The 21,715-nt window shown below is 46.2% G+C and overlaps 4 protein-coding genes across 5 annotated transcripts; 3 read left to right on the forward strand and 1 right to left on the reverse strand.

Annotated features, from left to right (window-relative positions):
- Positions 1-88: 88 nt before the first annotated feature.
- On the forward strand, positions 89-7,656 carry oscp1a (organic solute carrier partner 1a). The gene is made up of 12 exons (XM_080484299.1): positions 89-321; positions 1,396-1,425; positions 2,101-2,255; positions 3,433-3,600; positions 3,690-3,770; positions 3,853-3,956; positions 4,566-4,694; positions 5,159-5,213; positions 5,432-5,586; positions 6,151-6,211; positions 6,289-6,435; positions 6,713-7,656. The coding sequence occupies exons 1-11, from the start codon at positions 210-212 to the stop codon at positions 6,403-6,405; spliced, it is 1,167 nt and encodes a 388-aa protein (XP_080340425.1). The 5' UTR covers positions 89-209; the 3' UTR covers positions 6,406-6,435; positions 6,713-7,656.
- A 121-nt stretch (positions 7,657-7,777) lies between these two features.
- On the reverse strand, positions 7,778-9,088 carry LOC308122678 (uncharacterized protein). Its single transcript, XM_080484673.1, has 4 exons — positions 9,045-9,088; positions 8,521-8,614; positions 8,331-8,412; positions 7,778-8,245 (listed from the first exon to the last, which is right to left on the reverse strand). Exons 1-4 carry the CDS (start codon positions 9,067-9,069, stop codon positions 7,787-7,789), a joined length of 660 nt encoding a protein of 219 aa, XP_080340799.1. The 5' UTR covers positions 9,070-9,088; the 3' UTR covers positions 7,778-7,786.
- A 170-nt stretch (positions 9,089-9,258) lies between these two features.
- Positions 9,259-10,998, forward strand: lsm10 (LSM10, U7 small nuclear RNA associated). 2 transcript variants are annotated; one of them, XM_080485323.1, is made up of 2 exons: positions 9,259-9,391; positions 9,861-10,998. In XM_080485323.1, the coding sequence occupies exon 2, from the start codon at positions 9,884-9,886 to the stop codon at positions 10,283-10,285; it is 402 nt and encodes a 133-aa protein (XP_080341449.1). In that variant the 5' UTR covers positions 9,259-9,391; positions 9,861-9,883; the 3' UTR covers positions 10,286-10,998. The 2 variants fall into 2 exon arrangements, with proteins under 2 accessions (XP_080341449.1, XP_080341450.1); XM_080485324.1 differs by having other exon boundaries at positions 9,837-10,646.
- Positions 10,999-12,874: 1,876 nt separating this feature from the next.
- eva1bb (eva-1 homolog Bb (C. elegans)) lies at positions 12,875-18,504 on the forward strand. The gene is made up of 3 exons (XM_080484287.1): positions 12,875-13,295; positions 16,663-16,802; positions 17,816-18,504. Exons 2-3 carry the CDS (start codon positions 16,736-16,738, stop codon positions 18,214-18,216), a joined length of 468 nt encoding a protein of 155 aa, XP_080340413.1. The 5' UTR covers positions 12,875-13,295; positions 16,663-16,735; the 3' UTR covers positions 18,217-18,504.
- The last annotated feature ends 3,211 nt before the right edge of the window (positions 18,505-21,715 follow it).

Genomic DNA, 21,715 nt, shown 5'->3' on the forward strand with positions numbered 1-21,715 from the left:
TTATCTTCTGCCGGCGTCACGTCAGCCTGATCAGCCAATAAGCTTCTGCCTGCTGATCCTCCTCCTGCCACCTGTTGCTTCTTAGTGAGGAACTTTATCTGCAGCAGCTCGATCAGATGAGGTGCCGGAACCGTCAGATAACGTCCTCGCCATGACAGAGGTGCTCGGCTGATTTTAACGCTCTGACTGACGGAGTTCTTCCCCCCATCATGTCTGTGAGGGCGCTGCCTCTGGTTTTCATTAATCTGGGAGGGGAGATGCTTTACATCCTGGACCAGCGGCTGCGAACTCACAACACGTCCGAGGACAATTCAGAGAAAGGTAGAGAGGGTGGGTTGGTAGGAGGAGTCTGTAGACCCTCGGTAGAGAGATCAGGTTGGTAGGAGGAGTCTGTAGACCCTCGGTAGAGAAGTTAGGTTGGTAGGAGGAGTCAGTAGACCCTCGGTAGAGAGGGTGGGTTGGTAGGAGGAGTCTGTAGACCCTCGGTAGAGAGGTTAGGTTGGTAGGAGGAGTCTGTAGACCCTCGGTAGAGAGATCAGGTTGGTAGGAGGAGTCTGTAGACCCTCGGTAGAGAGGGTGGGTTGGTAGGAGGAGTCTGTAGACCCTCGGTAGAGAGGTTAGGTTGGTAGGAGGAGTCTGTAGACCCTCGGTAGAGAGGGTGGGTTGGTAGGAGGAGTCTGTAGACCCTCGGTAGAGAGGTTAGGTTGGTAGGAGGAGTCTGTAGACCCTCGGTAGAGAGGGTGGGTTGGTAGGAGGAGTCTGTAGACCCTCGGTAGAGAGGTTAGGTTGGTAGGAGGAGTCTGTAGACCCTCGGTAGAGAGGGTGGGTTGGTAGGAGGAGTCTGTAGACCCTCGGTAGAGAGATCAGGTTGGTAGGAGGAGTCTGTAGACCCTCGGTAGAGAGATCAGGTTGGTAGGAGGAGTCTGTAGACCCTCGGTAGAGAGGTTAGGTTGGTAGGAGGAGTCTGTAGACCCTCGGTAGAGAAGTTAGGTTGGTAGGAGGAGTCTGTAGACCCTCGGTAGAGAGGTTAGGTTGGTAGGAGGAGTCTGTAGACCCTCGGTAGAGAAGTTAGGTTGGTAGGAGGAGTCTGTAGACCCTCGGTAGAGAAGTTAGGTTGGTAGGAGGAGTCTGTAGACCCTCGGTAGAGAGGTTAGGTTGGTAGGAGGAGTCTGTAGACCCTCGGTAGAGAGGTTAGGTTGGTAGGAGGAGTCTGTAGACCCTCGGTAGAGAAGTTAGGTTGGTAGGAGGAGTCTGTAGACCCTCGGTCGTCCCTCAGCCCTGTTAGCTCGCCATAGCTGTTAGATTATAATCTGACAGATTAACTTCTCACATCTCCTCACGCTCAACAACACATCTGTTCTGTGTTTTCTCTCTTTTCTCACATGATGAATCCAGGACTTTGGTCAGAGAATGACAGGAAGCGAGGTACCGTCCAGATTCTACATTTGAAAGTCCTGATTAATCTAAAAGCAATAACTGAAATACATACTTTACTACAGGAAGAGAATACCCACAGTACTTCCCCACTGACATCAATAAAGTAGGAGAATCATTTTAAAATGTTCTGCTGATTATCTGTGACGTCCAACTTTATTATGGAGTCGCTTCACAAAATATTCATTATGTAAAATAATATGTAATAATAAGTCTGAATAAAAAACACTTTTTGAAATGAATCATTACATATTTGTCTTGGATATCACAAGTTATTTTAGTCTTTGATATTCCAACATAACTAACCAGAGACAATGTCTCTCTTCAAATCAACACATACCTGGTGTCGGTGTTTCCCTGGATCTTCTGAGAACTTTGATTTTATTCATTCTAGCAGGAACTTTCCTCGACATTTTAGAACATTACTGACTTCCAAACTACGTCAGAGTCACTGGATCAGTTCACGTCATCGAAGCTTCAGGTTTTGTACAAACGATATCAGAATCATGTGAGTTCTACACAGTAAACTCCCTCAGCCAAATACAAAACATGAACTTCATAAAAGTTCTTAACAATCAGGCTGGAACATGAAGCGGACTGTTGATCAAACACTGTGACCGAAGATGAACTGGTTATCAGTCAGTTTGGTCTCCCGTCTGTCCTCAGTGTTGGGAGACATCGCCGGGACTCTGTTCAGCAAATCTTTCATGGACGAACTCCTGAAGCCTCAGCAGCTGTATTCTCACCGGACCATGAAAACGGTGCTGACCCGTCTCGCACACGCCTCCATCATGAGGCTGAACCCAGCCAGCATGGACCGGGTGAGTGACAAACACCAGGGACACGTAAAGACGCTGCCACGTCCGGGTTCCTGCCTTTAGATCACTTCTAGTCCTTTACCTATCAACCACATAGTTCAGTCCAGATCCAGATGTTGGGTCCACCGTCACCTCTCCCTGTGTCTTCAACATTCATCCATCTTCTAACATGCGTCGTCCTTGTAGAGTCTTGTAGAGTCGTGTAGAGTCTTGTAGAGTTTTGTAGGGTCTTGTAGAGTCTTGTAGGGTCTTGTAGAGTCGTGCAGAGGCTTGTAGAGTCTTGTAGGGTCTTGTAGAGTCTTGTAGAGTCTTGTAGAGTCTTGTAGGATCTTGTAGAGCCACGGAGCAGATATACTGTATGTTAGCAGCTTCTCACTCTATCCTGAAGAGTGACGTCTCACCCTGCAGAGGAAACCCACTACTTCAATCCGCCATCTTGTTCTGTCGGTCTTAAACCCAGAGTTGCTGACCACAGGTTGGGGGGGTGGGGGTTGGTCACATTCACACATTCTGTCAACATGCAAGGCGAAGTTAATCCATTGGGAGGAATTTGGGGTTCAGTGTCTTGCTCAAAGACACTTTGGCATGTGGACAAGTGGAGATAAGAATCTGCACCCCTCTGATGGAGAGACGACTGCTCTACCAACTGAGCCACAGACCGAGACCAGAGTGTCCCAAGACCAAAACTTCAAGGGGTCAAGACCAAATCAAGACCAAGACCTTGAAAATGTGGTCAGGAGACCAAGACCTCTCTGGAGTTCTACACAATCCTCCTCAGCACAGCAGTCCGGTACCGTGACGCCTTTACTGCAGCTGATCTCAGGATCCGTCCTCCATCCGGAACACGAGTCCTCCACCTGGGGAAGGTTCCCCTTCAGGGATTCAGGATCAAGGTCAAGTACAAACAGTCGCCATGGAGCCAAGACTGGTTTAATGTGGTTTTACAAAATCTGAGTAAATTCAGTTTTTCCAGCTTTTTGGATCAACAGACGGAAGAAGTGACGGGACAGACGAGTGGATCGATGAACGGAAACCTGGGAAATCCTCAATCGAATGAAAATGACTCTTACTGTCGGCTTGATTCCAGCTGAAGTCCTTCATGTTGCTGCTCATGGTGACGTCAGTGTTTAAGTTCAGCACCTTGGCTGGCGGAGCTGAACGAGTGTGTGTCTTCCTGCAGCTCTACGAGCTCATGCTCATGGCGTTCAAGTACCAGGTCTTGGTGTGTCCGCGGCCCAGAGACCTGCTGCTCGTCTCCTACAACCACATGGACGCCATGCGGCAGCTGGTGAGGGACACGCCGGCGGTGGAGAACCAGGCGGAGGAGACGCAGAGGAGGATCCTGGAGGTGGAGTCCAAACCACCAGTCTGGTTCTGCCTTTTCTGTCCGACTCTTTGTTCTATGACCCGTGTGACCGGTTTGTGATCCTCGCTCAGGTTTACTCCACCTTGTCAGAAGGAGAATTTCAGCTGCTCAGACAAACGTTGCTCATATTCCTGCAGGACCTTCACGTCCGAGTGAGTTCAAACACGAACCTTAAAGTCCATCAGACTGGAACCGACTGCTTATCCTGGTCTTATTGCTTCGGCCTCCTTTTAGGTTTCACTGTTTCTTAAAATGAAAATCCAAAATCCAAACGGGCGTTTTGCTCTGCCGACGTCGGGCCCGGTGCCTCATGGGATCGAAGTTCCCGGGACCATCAGGTACGTAGGTGAACCTGCACCAACACAGAGTGAACGTCCCGAGTGTCTGAGGCTCCATGTTCTCCCTCGGCCTGGATGTTCTCCCTGAGGCTCCATGTTCTCCCTGAGGCTCCATGTTCTCCCTGAGGCTTCATGTTCTCCCTGAGGCTCCATGTTCTCCCTGAGGCTTCATGTTCTCCCTGAGGCTGCATGTTCTCCCTGAGGCTCCATGTTCTCCCTCAAGCTGCATGTTCTCCCTGAGGCTCCATGTTCTCCCTGAGGCTGCATGTTCTCCCTGAGGCTCCATGTTCTCCCTGAGGCTTCATGTTCTCCCTGAGGCCCCGTGTTCTCCCTGAGGCTCCATGTTCTCCCTGAGGCTTCATGTTCTCCCTGAGGCTGCATGTTCTCCCTGAGGCTGCATGTTCTCCCTGAGGCCCCGTGTTCTCCCTGAGGCTTCATGTTCTCCCTGAGGCTGCATGTTCTCCCTGAGGCTTCATGTTCTCCCTGAGGCTTCATGTTCTCCCTGAGGCTCCATGTTCTCCCTGAGGCTTCATGTTCTCCCTGAGGCTTCATGTTCTCCCTGAGGCTCCATGTTCTCCCTGAGGCTCCATGTTCTCCCTGAGGCTGCAGGACGTTCGACTGGAAGGGGCGCGAGCTGAGACGCTGCCAGTTTCCTGAGGGAGGAAGTTACAGCCACTCCGTCAGACCCGGGTCGTTTGAGCTGCACGGCGCCAGAGGAACCAGGCTCGGCCTCAACATGTACGCACACCCACCGGCCACAACATTAAGACCACCCACAGTGACAACACCCGCGCTGCAAAGAGTGCTGTGACAAGAACACGGGTAGAATCCAAGATGGCGGAGGACAGATGGCGTGCTGCAGTACCAGGCAGCTCCACCGGAGCTGCCTGGTACTGCAGCACTTTCGAAGGCTCTGGCTGTGACCTCGTTTACACGACATCGTTTCAAGTGAAATCGCAAGTGCTATTAGCATCGACACATTAGCATTTACACGGCAACGTTGTAGAATTATTGTCCGTTTCCAAGGCAACGTTGGAAACACTGAAAACAATGTAGTTTTCATGTTGGGCCACTAGGTGATGCTGTTGTTTTGTTTGTTGTTTTTGTGTGACGACCAAGTTGGATTGTAATTTCTGTGACAGTCATAAAACTCCCGGCGAACACCAACAGATCAGGTGATCTTTGTGTTTCCATCCTTAAAGGTACAACGTGGAGCATCCAGAGGAGACGCAGACAACCAGACCTCCGTCACTTAAGGTATCAACGGGAAGTCTGGCATTGGTTTGGGAAGTTCCCAGTTGGGGGGGAGTCATGATGAGTCGGCTTCAGGGACCCGAGGACACTCCCAATGTCTAGTTACCAGTTACAGCGTTCACAAGTGTTTTTCCCACTTCCCACCCGCTCAGTGGCGTTTAGAAGGAATTCTTTGGGGAAACAGTGAACAGTGCTACAGTCCAGTGTGACCCCCCCCCCAGGCAGACAACACCCCCAACCTGCTGGCCAAGGAGGAGCTGAACCTGCTGGCCCGTCTGATGGGCAGCATGGACACCGAGAAGTCTCCGGCTCCCGAGGCGAGCTTTCGGATGAGCCTGTTCGACATGGAGGAGGAAGAGGAGGAGGAAGAGGAGGCGTGAGTGCTCGCCTGTCGTGTTGTCATGCTTTTGGACAAACTGACAAACTTTCCCAGAGATGTTGGATTTAAAGACCAAATACAGGATCGAGTGTCTGTTTGGTTGAATTCAGGAAAATAACAAAGATTTCAGTTAAAAGATGAAATCGATATGACGGTCGTTACCATGGCGACGGCAGTCAAACGTTCACATTGTCAAACTTCCATCTTGTTTTTGGAACAAAACTACTTTTTTAAAACATATTTTTCTTAACTTACCCGAACTGTGACGTAGTTTTTTGGGGGTCATGTTTCACTAAATATTTTAACTTATTTTGGTTACTTATACTTTTGTTTATTTAATTTTACCTAGTTTTTGTGTTTACTTTTACTTGTTTATTTGAAAGTTTTTTTTTTAATTATCTAAATTTACTCTAACTTATTTATTTACTTGGTTGTTTTTATATATATATATATATATATATATATATATATTTATTTTTTAACTTACTTTTACTCAAACGTTTGGTTACTTTTTAATTATTGAACTTAGTTCTTTGCCTTTGTTTTCCTCTCGTGTGTCAGGGGCCCTTCGTGTGAATGGAAGCGTCCTTTGTTCGGAGTGATAAACATCCAGGCGGTGCAGGTTGGTTGGTGTCGCTCTGGGAAACGTCTCCTCACACTGCTGAAGGTTTGAAACATGAAGGGTTTTTCCCGCTGCAGGACGAGCAGACTGTGACCGAGCTGGCTCGGATCGTCGGACAGTTCAGCGAAAAAGACGAAGAAAACCAGAGTGACAACAAAGGAGACGACCTGCTGGCCATGATGGATGACCTCTGACCCCTCTTCAGCCACTCTACTCTCATTCAGGTCAAATCATCTGGAAGAACTTAACTTTAAGGCTTTATCTCATCTAGTTTTCACTGAAAATTTAATAAGAATTTAAGCAATAAAAATATAAAACTAACTGAGGTGTTTAATGGATTCATTCATCCTGAGATTTGATTTTGTAAATACTTCTGTTTTCAATAAAGATTATGTTGGCAGTCGTGTGTTAATGATGTAAGATGAGTTATTTTTCAAATCCTATTTTTTTCACACCTCTTTACAGTAAATATATAATGTTTATTTGTGTTTTTCTCTATAGATCCCATAAGAACAGGCAGTGGACGCCCTGGATTACCTGTACCTTGGTAACAGATCCACTCCCACCGAGCAGACCTGCTCTGAATTTGACAGAAGTTATTCTATGTAAACAAATTCACCTTCCATAAGGTTCTCACACTCCAGGCCCGTGACCCACTGCTCTGTACATATTCATCTTTTGGTCACAATGGAAGTGACAAGACAAGCGTGACCATCGTAAACACTGAGTGTCATTGAACATAAATCCTTCTTGTAGAGGAGGTTGTTGACAGCAGAGGGCGCTGTTGTTCCGGTTATCTAAAATAAGAGTGACGCTCAGACATGAGTCATTAAGGTCCTTCATCGATTGTGGGTCCAATTCCATAAATCCATCATAGTTTTTAACTGTAATTGTAGGATGAAGGTCAGTTTCAGGACATTTGAACCAAAATGGTGGAAATGACAAATGTATTATTGAGTTTATCAATAATTGGTTTTACCGTGTTAATTAACATTTACGGTACATGCTGATCGTTCTTCGGATTAAATTGAATTAATTTGATGTCCGTTTTTTACATTTAGTTGATTTTTGTTGTTATAAATCTAAGTTTATTCTTAGTTATATTGTTCCTTTGAACTTTAACTCTTCACAATTCAATAAAGATAACCAAGAAAATGTAATGAAATTTAAAATATGACCATTTTCACTATGCATGTGAATAAACTATCTACAACACCAAATTGTTCAATGATTTGTTCATGACATTATAGGATCTGGACTTTTGAACAATGTGCTAAAGGAGTTTGTCCTTTTTCCATCCCATACATGCTGTGTATAGTAGAGTTAGTATTACGACTCGTCCTCCTCGATAGTGTTTCTTTTCTTCTCCTGGAACTCGGCTAAGCTAAGCAGGTGATCAGAAAATGTGTTTTACTGAATTCATGTATATTAAACTAATTAACCAGAACTGCACTGGATTACATTTGTCTAATATAAATCCTACGGTTAACACGTCAGTCACGGGCATCAGAGGAAATACATACCGTTTATGCTTCATATCTTTCTTTGCCAAGAACTCGTTCGGGTGACTTTCAATTACATTTTATTTACCAGTTTTTCAAAGAGAGAGAGATATCTCTCAGCTCGTGCTTCAACTGCCCTCTCTCTCTCCTCATCCCTGGCCAGGGCCCGTCTCTCCCTCTCCTCCTCCTTCTCCGCCTGGTCCTTCAGAAACTGGAGGATCGCATCGCAGTCCCTCCCTCTCTCTTCTGCCCTGGCCAGGGTCTCTCTCTCTCTCTCCGCCTGGTCCTTCAGAAACTGGAGGACGGCGTCGTTGTCCCTCGCTCTCTTCCTCGGCGGCCGGCCGGCCGTGGCTCCATCAGGGGCAGGAGGGGTGGAGGCTGCAGGGGCAGTTAGATTTGTTGCAACATCCAGGGGTGGACTGACGGGGTGCTTCCCCTGGAGCACAGCATCCATAATGCCGTACCACTGCCAGGTGGCAGCGGTCACACTCCCTGCCTCCACCCCATTTCCCTTCGGCAGGTCACTAAGCTCCTGAAAATAGAGTTCATATATTAATTAGTTCCCTTTATTTCAGGGCCACTGCATCTGCTCTGTTGTCTGTGTTTCCTTTCATTACCTTGTATTTGGCCTTCAAGTTGTTCCACTTCTTCTTGGCTTGTTTGGCCGTCACGTCAAACCCTGACGCCGCCACGAAGTGTCTGAGGAGGACACAAAAACAAAAGGAATGACACACGAGCAAAACAAAATCTTTATTCATATATGTATGAATATATATGCATGCAATAATTCAAGCAAACAAAACTCACTCCCATCCACATATGGATGAGTTCCTCTTCCCTGTGAAGAAGAACTCATTGTCAGATCGCCACTGGATCAGGGCTTCAGTTTCCTCTGGTGTCCCTGGATTTAAAAAGTGCACGCTGTTAGTTTGACTGCACAGAATTCTCCAGTCCAACCAGTAGAAGACATCTTCACGAGTGAGACAAAACCTTATGGTCAATAGTCCTTCAACTTTCATTTTAAACATTTAAGTCAAGTTAAATAGCTTTAAACTTGAACTTTCCCCTCAAGCCCAGCAGATGTGCTCAATAACTAATTGAAAATTACACGGACACCGTTATATTGTCACAAAACGACTTATATCTCATGTTCGGACTCGAAATAAATGTATAAATACTGCACTCGCGAGTCCGTACTTTTAAGTACGCGAGTACGTACTCGCGCACTTGGCATTAAGAAGCGGCCATAGCAACATTCTAAACAACAATATTGTCGCCTAAAACTCCATTCTGCTAAACAAAGACGCTAAAATCTCAGATTTATTACTCACAGTTGTGTGTTTTCTCCTCCGCCATTTATGGCCAAATGCATTATGGGTAATTTGGCTTCCGAGTCCATACAAGTCCTGTCTTGCGTACTTTGATTGGATCAGTACTTGGTCTCCGACTGATGACGTTACACCAGTACGCAAGAACGCAAGTACGAACAAGAATTGAGAGAGGGGGAAAGAAAGCAGTTGACGCTCACGCATACTAAATGTTGACGTCATCACGCTGCTTACGTCACTTCCTCTGCGCGAAAACCAACTTATTGACATGTCCGTTTAAAGGTTTCAGCTCCGTGTGCGGAGGTTCGCTGCGCCGTTTAGCGCATGAAATCACCATTTAACGCACTCAGGTAAAGATATCGCGGTGTCTTTCATGTCTGGACGGACGTCATATAGAGCTAAAGTGTCGATGCTAATGCTAACGGTGATGCGTTCACGGTCCGTCGGAGCGGATTTTCTCGGGAGGTGTTCACGGACCTGGGAATTTGCACAAGTTTAGAACCTATAATCTACCAAATCTCAGCTTTAAAATGTCTCTTAAGAACTAAAATGACCAAATCTCAGTTGTAAAAATGTCTCATGATTGTTTTCTAGTGAATTAATCCAAAAACTGTCAGAACTACACTGACAATGTACAGAGATTACAGGAATAAAGGAGGATTTATAACAGAAATTCAACTTAAAACACCATGTAAAAACAAATCAAATTGTTTTAGATCCAGAATCCGATCTGGAAATGACTTCTTCAGCCTCCAAACCTGTTTCCTGCTGGTTTTGATCAAAGTACATCGACAGGTTTTATCTTTCTTTGGCCAGCAGGTGTCGCTGTCTCCCGTCAGTCCATGGAGCCTGAGGGTTCCAGCGGCTCGGTGGCGACCACCTCGGTGGACAGCTCCATCCGGGAGCGAACCATCGCAGAGAACAGCCTGGTGGTGCTGCTGCAGGGGCTGCAGGGTCAGGTGACCACGGTGGAGCTGAGGAACGAGAGCTCGGCCCGCGGCCGCGTCCTCAGCGTGGACGCCTTCATGAACGTGCGTCTGGAGGACGTGCTGTACCGGGACCGGGGGGGCCGGCCGGCCCGGCTGCAGGACATGTTCATCACCGGCAGGAACGTGCGCTACGTGCACATCCCCGACCGCGTGGACATCATGGAGACCATCCAGAGCCAGATCAACAAGATCCACCGCGTTCGCAACTTTGGCAGCGAGGGCGGCGGCAGGAAGGAGTTCAAGAAGAAGAAATGACCACGTCTTAACGGCACCGAGACAAGAGACTAACGTCCGACGGGTCAAACAGCCCGATGGGTCAAACAGCCCGACGGGTCAAACAGCCCGACGGGTCAAACAGCCCGACGGGTCCAAATGAGCAGAATATTCTGGAAACAATCCATATTTCCTCTTTTTGTTCTGCAAATTTTACCTTCCGTCTTTATTAAAGCTGAGAAAGTTTAAGTTCATGCTGATTCCACCGGCGATGCCTCCCTGTGTCAAAAAGTGAAAAACATGTCCAACATTTAAATTGTGTATTTTTTATTTCAGATTTATTGTAAATATAAACACAATAAATGACTGGACTGGCTTTTCTTTCCAGACGCTCTCAATTTGCAAAACGTGTCGGAATGAAGGATTTTACATCTTCTCACTCACGCTGCGCTAATGCTACCGGAGCTAATGCTACCGTAGCTAATGCTACCTGAACTAATGCTACCGGAGCTAATGCTACCTGAGCTAATGCTACCGGAGCTAATGCTACCGGAGGTAATGCTACCTGAGCTAATGCTACCGGAGCTAATGCTACCGGAGCTAATGCTACCGGAGGTAATGCTACCTGAGCTAATGCTAACGGGGCTAATGCTACCGGAGCTAATGCTACCTGAGCTAATGCTACCTGGCTAGCTGTCGGATCGTTCCACTCACTAAATCAGCTTCTATTAAAAATAAAGTTTGTTTTCTCATTTGTACTCTTTAATTTGCTGAAATGACAAAACGTGCTCAGAGCAGCAGAATACTGGGACTTACTCAAGGTTTTTGTTTTTTGTGCCTCAACTGATGAAGGAACGTTCGGTCCTTTATAGAGTTTCAACAATGTGATGGTGAGAAATGATCTCACATCGAAGCTCAGTTTGGCATAAAAGATGGAAAATTTAAGCGATGATGGTGAAACGTGAGCAGCAATGAAACGCTTGTTTTCAGGATCGACCAACCAGCAGGATGTAAACTTCAGTTTAACAAACCGGCGTTCATCATGAGGCCGAATGAGGTGAGTAAAGTCTGATTCACCGAGTGGACGGAGGAAGACGAGCAGCATCGGAGCCCGACGGGAAAGTCTGAAAGGAAGAGTGTGTTTAGCTTGGAGAGTGCTGTCCACACACACACACACACACACACACACACACACACACACACACACACACACGCACACACACACGCGCGCGGGGGAATGTGAGGAATCTGCAGAGGGAGTGTTATTGCTGGGCAGCGTCAGGAAGAGGACAGCGGACATGTTTTTCAGAAATGATTCAGCCACATAATGACGGCTCACTGCTGCTCACAAACACCAGCAGAGTCTCAGATTAGCAGCTGACAGAGTCTCACCGCCACAAACAAGTGAACAACAACATTTCCAACCAGCGGAGGATCAGCTGGGAGAGCGTCCACTGCCGGGGTCGACGGTTCGATTCCCATCATACCATGCCTGTGTTAAAGTGTTCCTGAGTAACACTCAAGTAAACCATTTAGTCTAGATTATAGAGCATAGTCCTCCTCTAACATCAGATTATAGAGCATCTCCCCCCAACATCAGATTATAGAGCATCGTCCTCCTCCAACATCAGATTATAGAGCATCTTCCTCCTCTAACATCAGATCATAGAGCATCTCCCCCAACATCAGATTATAGAGCATCTTCCTCCTCTAACATCAGATTATAGAGCATTGCCCCCTCTAACATCAGATTATAGAGCATTGCCCCCTCTAACATCAGATTATAGAGCATCCTCCTCCTCCAACATCAGATTATAGAGCATCCGCCTCCTCCAACATCAGATTATAGAGCATCTTCCCCCTCTAACAGCAGATTATAGAGCATTGCCCCATCTAACATCAGATTATAGAGCATCCTCCAACATCAGATTATAGAGCATCCTCATCCCCCAACATCAGATTATAGAGCACCTCCCCTAACATCAGATTATAGAGCATTGCCCCATCTAACATCAGATTATAGAGCATCCTCATCCTCCAACATCAGATTATAGAGCATCCTCATCCTCCAACATCAGATTATAGAGCACCTCCTCCAACATCAGATTATAGAGCATCTTCTTCCTCCAACATCAGATTATAGAGCATCTTTCCCCTCTAACATCAGATTATAGAGCATCTTCCTCATCTAACATCAGATTATAGAGCATCTTCCTACCCAACATCAGATTATAGAGCATCTTCCCCTCTAACATCAGATTATAGAGCATCTTCCTCCTCTAACATCAGATTATAGAGCATCTTCCTCATCTAACATCAGATTATAGAGCATCTTCCTCCTCCAACATCAGATTATAGAGCATCTTCCTCATCTAACATCAGATTATAGAGCATCTCCCTCCTCAAACATCAGATTATAGAGCATATTCCCCCTCTAACATCAGATTATAGAGCATCTTCCTCCTCCAACATCAGATTATAGAGCATCTTCCTCCTCTAACATACATATTCCACACTTCTCCTGCCCTCAGGCTGGATTATAAACTCACAGAGCTGAATGAAGCCCCAGAGCAGCAGCTTGGCTCGGAGCCTGCAGTGACCCACCAGACATTTCCTGTTCCACCCTGGACTGGGAAACAGTGAACAGACCTCAGAGAGTCTGGAGGAGAACAGTGTGCGGTGGAGGGCTTCCACCCACAGCCTCAGATTCTTTTAATTTGAAGTCCGGGCCCCGGGCAGCCCTTCCTGTTGGTGAGGGATGAGAGGGAGTGATCCAGCTCCAGCCTCAGTCTGACTCAGAGATGAGATCCTCTCTGAGCGCCGGCCGTCACTCTGGGACTCAAACTCTTTCTCTCTGGGACTCAAACTCTTTCTCTCTGGGACTCAAACTCTTTCTCTCTGGGACTCAAACTCTTTCTCTCTGGGACTCAAACTCTTTCTCTCTGGGACTCAAACTCTTTCTCTCTGGGACTCAAACTCTTTCTCTCTGGGACTCAAACTCTTTCTCTCTGGGAGAACTCGGTGTCGGCGACGCTGTGACTTCATCCACAGAGTGAGTGACCTGTTTGTTCAGTTTTTCTCCCTGGAGCTTCTGGATTCCTGCAGCTCTCTCTGGGTTTTATTACAACTTTCATGAAATGACCACAAACCGCCAGAGTCTCTATAATGTATGTTGGGACTTCAGAAAACCTCTTTTACAACCAATGTTATCATTTCTTTCCTCAAAAATACTTTTAATTTGTATAGTTGATATTTGGAATTATAACATTTTGTGTTTTAAACTGGTTTTCTCTATGTGATCTGGCGGTGAACATCCTTCCTTGGGGTTCCAGATCTCCACAGCTTCTGGGATCATATGATCCTGGCTGGGTCGCCCAGAGTCGACAAATCCATAACGGCAACATCTCAAGTGGAAACGCAAAACTTTCATTGTGTTTTGATGTTTTGATGTTTGTTCACACGACAACGGCGCTCAGAGCCCAGGAACAGGAAAACTTTTTGAAAGTGCTCCGTGTAAATGGGCCAAAACAAGTTTCAGGAAACACCGAGGCTCCGTCCCGACTGGGTGGTGGAAATACTGCTGTAGTAGTAACGAGTAGTAACGAGTAGTTCTTCTGCACATGCTCAGTAGAGCCAATCAGAACAAGGTTTCCTCTGTGGTGTCAGGACTTCGTGATCTCTTGAAACACTGTAAACGGTGCCGAACACGATCCAGAACCTTCTTCATGAAAACTGGACACCAGCACGTCTGTCCAGGTTTGGCTCAGTCCAACGAGGCCAGGACAGGAAGAACCCCTATGGACCCAGTACCTACAGCGCCCCCACAGGGAAGCAGAGCAACACAACGAGTCTGACTGGTGTGACAGGACGATGGTCCAGAAGGTCAGGAGGTACCGGCTACATATAGTCTGACCCCCCTTACATGCACAGTGGGTGAAGTCCTGGAAGTGACTGGGGACCGGTCCACTAGGAGGTCTGGTGGGAGGTGCTTAGGGAGTACCGAGGACTAGAACCGCCGCTGCGGGCCACCAGATTCAGTCGGACTTATGAACGTTGGACACCTCTGAGGTTTGTCTTCATCTCTTCTGTTCCTGACCTTCATGGACCGAGGGATGAGGTCCAGCCGAGGCCAGGAGGGCTTCATGTGGGGGTCCAGAGGCTGGATGGTCTTGTGTTCCTGGTTCCATCACATGAGCGAGGACGTGAACTTAAACATTTAGCTGCCAAGTGCAATGCAGTTTCAATGTGGATCCAGAGAGTCCGAGTCTCTGGTGGAAGAAGAAGGTTGCCCTCTTCAGGTCTGGAGGAACCAGGGGGAGGAGATCCGGTTCCTCTGGATCTGAGTCACACTTGATGGGAGGAGTCGAAGGTTAGAATGAGGAGCTCCATCAGCTGGGAGGGACTAAAGTAGGAAGTCCCCTGTTTAGTCCATGGAGGTTTACCAGTGGACCGGGCTGAGACCCCGGGGTCGGACCGGACCTGAAGGAGGGATTATAGTCCGGACTAATCTGTGAGCTGCTCACAGTCTACAGGGAAGGACAGAGATTCTAATCTGGTTTCTAGCATCATGTGACCTTGTTGTGGCCACTTCAATGTGAGGAGGGTTCAGATTCCATCTCTGAAGCAGGACCATCTGAACAGGAAGTGGGGGTGGGGGTGGGGTGGGGGGGGGGGGGGGGGGGAGGGGTAGGTCACACCGCTGCAGTCAGAGGAGTGTTAAACCTGTCTGCTGCAGACATTTGTTCTCTGAAGTTCTTCCAGAACCACAAAGAGCCACTAAACACTTTATCAGTCTCATTTAAAATTCTGTGAATCAAGAGACTTAAAAAGAAAAGATCGTTCTGGATCTTCAGCATTAAAACATCACATGTTGCTTCTTCAGACATAAATACTCTCTAGTACCTTTTAGTTTGAGAAACAATGGACAGATATTCAACATAAATATGACCTTATATTCTGAGCTTCACTGTAAAGCGAGTATTAAATATATTATAAATAATAATAACAACACAACAATAATATAATAATAAATACTTCTATTCAAAGTAACAAAACTTACATTTATAGTTAAATGAAGTTGGTTCCAGGAGGATAAGTACTGAGAGTCACCACACTCTGGAGCAAACATTGTTGTTATTGTCCATCTGACTGAGCAGGAGTACTAGTTACTATAACCAGGACCAGGACCAGGACCAGGACAGGACCAGGACCAGGACCAGGACCAGGACCAGGACCAGTGATTCAGAAAAGCATTTTTTTCCCCGTTTCCATGGAGATGGAGTTGGACTTTTTTTAAAAGTTGTGTTTTCTGTGGCTCCGATCACCAACCTTATAAAAACAGACACAAAATACAAACCGAGGTTTTCCATTAAAAACGGGGTCGTGTGAACGGGTCCCGAGTTCCTGAACGGTGGAACAGCTACAGAAGAAAAGTCTTAAACATCTGAAGAAGTCTGAACTGGACATGGTTCAAGGGTCAGACTTTAATTCTGGAAAACAAACGAGCTGAGCTGAACCAAATCGTCCACTTATGTAGTTCAGGTCTGGGGGCAGTTAATGGGGGGGGGGGGGGGCTGCCTGGACTCACCGTGATAAGGATCAGGGCGATCGGGGGGGGGGGGGGGGGGGGGGGGGTATGTACCTTGTATAAAATGCTGAAACGAATAACAATCCATGGAGGAAAAAAAGAAAATGTTTGCATTTTCAGGGTCTGTTTACACGACGTCCGGCCTTAAAGACACAGGACGTGTAACTTTATAAAAATGCTTAAGACACTACTTTGTTAAGCGCTACACCACGAGCGCAGTGAGAGTTGGGTCTTGTTCTCTGCAGTGTGTGTTTGTACTTTCATTACAATAACGAACAACAGCGCCCACTAGTGGCCTGGAACCCTTCCTACTTCTTCTGCCCCACAAATCGTTTGGAAAACGTTGCCGTGTAAACGTGAAAGAGTTGGCTGAAATGAAAACATCAAAACAATCTGCTTTTACTTGTAAATGGGCCTCAGATTATCTGAGATTAAAACTAGCATGACAGCACAAAGGCTGAGTTAAAAGCTGGATTAGCATAAAAAGGATTCATTTCAGTTAATCGCAGAAAGAAAACGAGAACGTTCCTCAGTGAGGAACTTCCTTTCAGCGCCGCGCGCTAGTGACGCTGGAATGTTGAACGTGTTCACAATGTAAACGTGCTCGGAGTTAGCGGCTAGTTAGCGGCTAGTTAGCGGCTAGTTAGCCTCGCTGTTTCAGTTTATTTACTTTATTGAAGTTTCAGTTTAAAAACCAAACGTGTGTGTGTGTGTGTGTGTGTGTGTGTGTGTGTGTGTGTGTGTGTGTGTGTGTGTGTGTGTGTGTGTGTGTGTGTGTGTGTGTGTGTGTGTGTGTGTGTGTGTGTGTGTGTGTGTGTGTGTGTGTGTGTAGGATCTGCCTCGGCACGGTGCAGCAGTGGACGGTGTTGGAGGAGATGTGGTCGGGTGTTTGAACCCTCCTGAAGATGGAGCCTGTGAAACCAGACATGGAGCTGCTCAGTAACAGCATGGCCACCTACGCTCACGTCAGAGGTTAGTGCTCCCGGGGGGGCCTGGACAGGCCCGGGACAGGGGGACACTGGGGGACACTGGGGGACACTGGGGGACATGACGACAACTCAGTTCTCTCATATTTCATGTCAAGATTTAGAAGAGTCGGTTAGTCGAGGTCGATAATGTTTCTACACTAAATATGACGCTGCTCCTTGTCGCGTCGTTTAGCTAAAGATACTCAGGTTAGCGTGAATAAAAACTGAAGATAAATTCATAAAAATAAAAGCTTCAGTTATAGAAACGCACCAAAATGAATAAAATTAAAACACTTAGATTTGCATTGAGATATAAAACTTCATGCGAAAATTCCAGTTAAGCTAGCAGAGAAATTCAAAACTTGATTAGCGTGAGAAAACTAAACAGCAACGTTAGCCATGGAAAGATTAGCATTAGCATGTACAAAACTAAATATTTGCTGAAAAACTCTACATTAATGCTGGAAAAACAGAAACAGTCAGCGTGGCGTTCGCCATGAAAACACAACATTTAGCTTAGCATTGCTGCATGAGACTCGGCATGAAAAGTCCAAACTTACTTAGCATTCAAAAAGTTAGCAATAAAAACTACAATTTTAAACGAGCAGTGCGATTTAAAAGTGAACAGGAAAAACAATGATAATGCTGATTAGCATTAAAAGATGAAACTTCATTTAAGCACTGAAACCTAAAAGTTAGCAAGTATGACGTCACAAATATCTTCTATAAAAATACAAACAATAGATTAGCATTGCATTAGCAATTAGCAATGTTAGCATAAAAATGATAAACTTAGCATAAATATCCAATCAAACAATAAAAGGTTGAAACTTGAAGAAAATGACACTAAGTTAGCATTAAAACGGTTTATTGATGCTAACCAAGGATTCTTGTTACGACGTCTCGTCTTTGATCGTTAGCCATTAGCATCAAAGCGACATCAAGTTAGCCTCTGCTATGCTAATGCTAAACAAAGTGTGAGAGCTTCGGTGATCAATGTTTGGTCGGTTTGTGCAGCTAACCCGGAGAGCTTCGCGCTCTACTTCATGATGGGCGTCTGCTTCGGCCTGCTGGTGGCGCTCTGCCTCCTGGTGGCCGCCATCACCTGCCGGGTTCGTCGGCCCCGCCGACCTCCTCCGTCCCCGGAGCGGAGGCAGCTGAAGGAGTCCAGCGAGGAGGAGGAGGAGGATGGAGAGGGTGAGGAGGATGAAGAGGAGGAGGAGCGTTGCAGTCCGCCTGACGGAGCGCTGCGGAGCGTCAACGTGTTCTCCTCCGCCGAAGAGCTGGAGAAGGCGCGGCGGCTGGAGGAGCGCGAGCGAATCGTCAGGGAGATCTGGAGGAACGGGCAACCAGACGTTCTGTTCACCGGGACGGGAACTATCGGACGAGGAACTATCGGACGAGGAACTATGGAATGAGGGCCGCGCCACTCAGGCTAGCTCACAATCAACGTTACACAGACGTCTGTCTCCTGGAAGCTAACGCTGCAGTACCACCGGGAGTCTCATGGGGGCAGTACTGAAAGTCTGGAAGTTTTTAGAGCGACTTGAGGTGTTTGATGACCTCTCTTCTTCTTGAATATTAAATCAGAGTGGCGCCCTCTGGTGGTGGACTGAAACACTCATTGCAACAGGATGGATGAAAAAAGATCGTTAATATTCCGTTTAAAATGTACCAATGATAATATAGTGTAATTCAGTTATCCCATCACTTTTTCTGGCTCCTCATTGGTTGAGTGAAACTCGAAGCAACCTTATGAATCTTTTCAGGTAGGGTTTGGGTTAGGGTTAGGGTTTGGGTTAGGGTTAGGGTTAGGGTTAGGGTCAGGGTCAGGGTTTGGGTTAGAGTCAGGGTTAGGGTTAGGGTTAGGGTTAGGGTTAGAGTCAGGGTTAGGGTTAGAGTCAGGGTTAGGGTCAGGGTTAGGGTTAGAGTCAGGGTTAGGGTTAGAGTCAGGGTTCGGGTTAAGGTTCGGGTTAAGGTTCAGGTTAGGGTTAAGGTTCGGGTTCGGGTTAAGGTTCGGTTTAGGGTTAGGGTCAGGGTTAGGGTTAAGGTTAGGGTTAGGGTCAGGGTTAGGGTTAGGGTTAAGGTTCGGGATCGGGTTAAGGTTCGGTTTAGGGTTAGGGTCAGGGTTAGGGTTAAGGTTAGGGTTAGGGTTCGGGTTAGGGTTAAGGTTCGGGTTAGGGTTAAGGTTAGGGTTCGGGTTAAGGTTCGGGTTAGGGTTAAGGTTAGGGTTCAGGTTAAGGTTTGGGTTAGGGTTAAGGTTAGGGTTCGGGTTAAGGTTCGGGTTAGGGTTAAGGTTAGGGTTCAGGTTAAGGTTTGGGTTAGGGTTAAGGTTAGGGTTAGGGTTCGGGTTCGGGTTCAGGTTAGGGTTCGGGTTAAGGTTCAGGTTAGGGTTCGGGTTAAGATTCGGGTTCGGGTTCAGGTTAGGGTTCGGGTTAAGGTTCGGGTTAAGGTTCGGGTTAGGGTTAAGGTTTCACTTTGATCGTCACGTTAGCAGGTTACGACTGAAAAACATGGAGACGTCAGCGGCGACGCAGCGGAAACTGAACAGTGAGCTGAGATTTCCTGCTTCTGTTTTCCAGGAAAATGTCCTGGACCTCTTCACCTCTTCACCTTTTCACCTCTTCACCTCTTCACCTCTTCACCTTTTCACCTTTTCACCTCTTCACCTCTTCACCTTTTCACCTCTTCACCTTTTCACCTTTTCACCTCTTCACCTCTTCACCTTTTCACCTCTTCACCTCTTCACCTCTTCACCTTTTCACCTCTTCACCTTTTCACCTTTTCACCTCTTCACCTCTTCACCTTTTCACCTCTTCACCTCTTCACCTCTTCACCTCTTCACCTCTTCACCTCTTCACCTCTTCACCTCTTCACCTCTTCACCTCTTCACCTCTTCACCTCTTCACCTTTTCACCTCTTCACCTCTTCACCTCTTCACCTCTTCACCTCTTCACCTTTTCACCTCTTCACCTCTTCAACTTTTCACCTCTTCACCTCTTCACCTTTTCACCTCTTCACCTCTTCACCTCTTCACCTCTTCACCTCTTCACCTCTTCACCTTCACACCTCGGCAGGTTTCACCGAGATAAAAAAATTTTATATTTTAAAATGAAGATGAGCATTTAGCATTTTTACCCATTCTGCAGGTTTTTTTTAAAGTTGTTATAGCCATCGTTATTTTAACTTTTCTTTTGCTGTTTCATCATTTAAAATAAATATTTTTAGCCATTTTAGTAGTTTTTAATCAGTGGATCTTGATTTTACTTTTTTCCTGTGATTTGAGTTCTTTGACCTGAAGATCAGAGTTCGTCTGTAAGAATGAATTTCTTCTGTCAGTAATTTTCCTCATACACTTTGGGCGCGCCGCTCCAGGCAGAGCTGCAGGTTCCAGACTCCTGGTCCAGGTTGGCAGCTGGAGAGGGTCGTAGTGAGGGGAGCAGCTCGGTTCTGGATCCGATCATATAACTTCTATTAAAACTCACGATCTGAATTAACCCTCAAATCTAAACACAAACGTATTTCAAACAAGACAATCAAGGATAGCTTGAGATTTATTTTTCCACTTCCACTTGTAACGTGACAGTTAACCACTTCTACTCCCAACACTGCCCCCCGATGAGTCCCAGTGGTACTGCAACATTTGGTTGGTATTGGTTTTGTTTGTATGGAGGCAGAAAGACGCTAAAATCACTCAAACTAAATTTTTAATGAATATTATTGGGACAAAGAGAGAAAAAGGAATGACTTTTCCAAAATGTAAAAATAAATCAGAACCGTAACGTCAACTAAGTGAACTTTCCCTCCAAAGTACGGCTAAAATAAAATAGAACTTCTATTTACTCCCCCGCTAACAGGAACCATGACAAAGTAATCCACTACTTCAACTGCTGGTAGTCATATTGTTCCGGCTGATGGATGTATTTTACATGTTGGTTCTCGCCCTTTCACATGTTGTAATGATCTATTTATTGACTTTTAGACTCCATCAGATTTGAATGCTTGTGGATATTTGTCAATATTAACGGCTGTATTGTGAAGAACGAAACCACAGTTGTTCTTGAGCCGTTACAAGTCATTGTCATGGTGGTTCAGTCTGGACACTGGAGGAACCCCGGTTTGAAGCCCGGTTGTGGTAGACAGAGTACGGTGTGTAAAATGAGTAGACTGGACTCCTTCATTCATGTTGATAATCCATTAAAATGTAAATGAAGACTTTACTAGCGGAGCTTTGACGTTTCATACCACAACACGGTTCTTCACGTTCTTCCATCAGTAATCGGTACCACTTCTCCTTTCTGGTCCGATACTGAATTGTAGCTGATATCGGCCATTTTGATATGATACCCGACTGTACCGATACCACTATGATAGTGTGATGAATTCTATATGATACCGATATTAAGATACTGATACAATACTACTGTACTCTGATATACCAATATGACAGATATGGATACAGTTCTAATACTTACATGATACCGATACAGTAACAATACTGGTAAGATGCTGATACTACGATATCGACACCGATTTATCAATATTTTCTGGAAAAGTTTGAAGCATAACAAAGTTTATGTGGTGAGAGGAATCCATGATGTTAAATGGATTTTAAACACGAGCAGCAAAAGAAATGTTCTGTGTATCAGCGTCTGTGATATCGGTGCTGGTTTCACGCGTTATCAAATCCCAGTGTGTTTCCGTTGGACTCTGTCTCAGTGTGTCGGTGTCGGTCTGGGAGCTGCCATCAGTGTCTGGATCGAGACCTCTGAACACGTCACGACGACTTGTGGCTCCGAGTCAATACATTTTCTCAGGGAACAAAATCACGGCTGACCTTTGCACTATGGACGGAACCGAGACTGTGTTCATATAATTGTAGAAATTTGCTGAATTCCAAATTACTTTCAATCATCA

The sequence above is a fragment of the Lipophrys pholis genome (genome assembly GCF_963383615.2).
Source record: "Lipophrys pholis genome assembly, chromosome: 17".
Lineage (NCBI taxonomy): Eukaryota > Metazoa > Chordata > Actinopteri > Blenniiformes > Blenniidae > Lipophrys > Lipophrys pholis.

Bases quoted from the DNA above. Each gene is read 5' to 3' on its own strand.
- oscp1a (XM_080484299.1), top strand. From the start codon at position 210: ATGTCTGTGAGGGCGCTGCCTCTGGTTTTCATTAATCTGGGAGGGGAG. The intron at 3,601-3,689 runs GTGGAGTCCAAA...ATCCTCGCTCAG, and splicing joins CGCAGAGGAGGATCCTGGAG to GTTTACTCCACCTTGTCAGA. The intron at 3,771-3,852 runs GTGAGTTCAAAC...GCCTCCTTTTAG, and splicing joins TGCAGGACCTTCACGTCCGA to GTTTCACTGTTTCTTAAAAT.
- LOC308122678 (XM_080484673.1), bottom strand. From the start codon at position 9,069: ATGGCGGAGGAGAAAACACACAACT. The intron at 8,413-8,520 runs GTGAGTTTTGTT...TGTCCTCCTCAG, and splicing joins TCATCCATATGTGGATGGGA to ACACTTCGTGGCGGCGTCAG. The intron at 8,246-8,330 runs GTAATGAAAGGA...CTCTATTTTCAG, and splicing joins ACTTGAAGGCCAAATACAAG to GAGCTTAGTGACCTGCCGAA.
- lsm10 (XM_080485323.1), top strand. From the start codon at position 9,884: ATGGAGCCTGAGGGTTCCAGCGGCTCGGTGGCGACCACCTCGGTGGAC.
- eva1bb (XM_080484287.1), top strand. From the start codon at position 16,736: ATGGAGCCTGTGAAACCAGACATGGAGCTGCTCAGTAACAGCATGGCC. The intron at 16,803-17,815 runs GTTAGTGCTCCC...CGGTTTGTGCAG, and splicing joins CACCTACGCTCACGTCAGAG to CTAACCCGGAGAGCTTCGCG.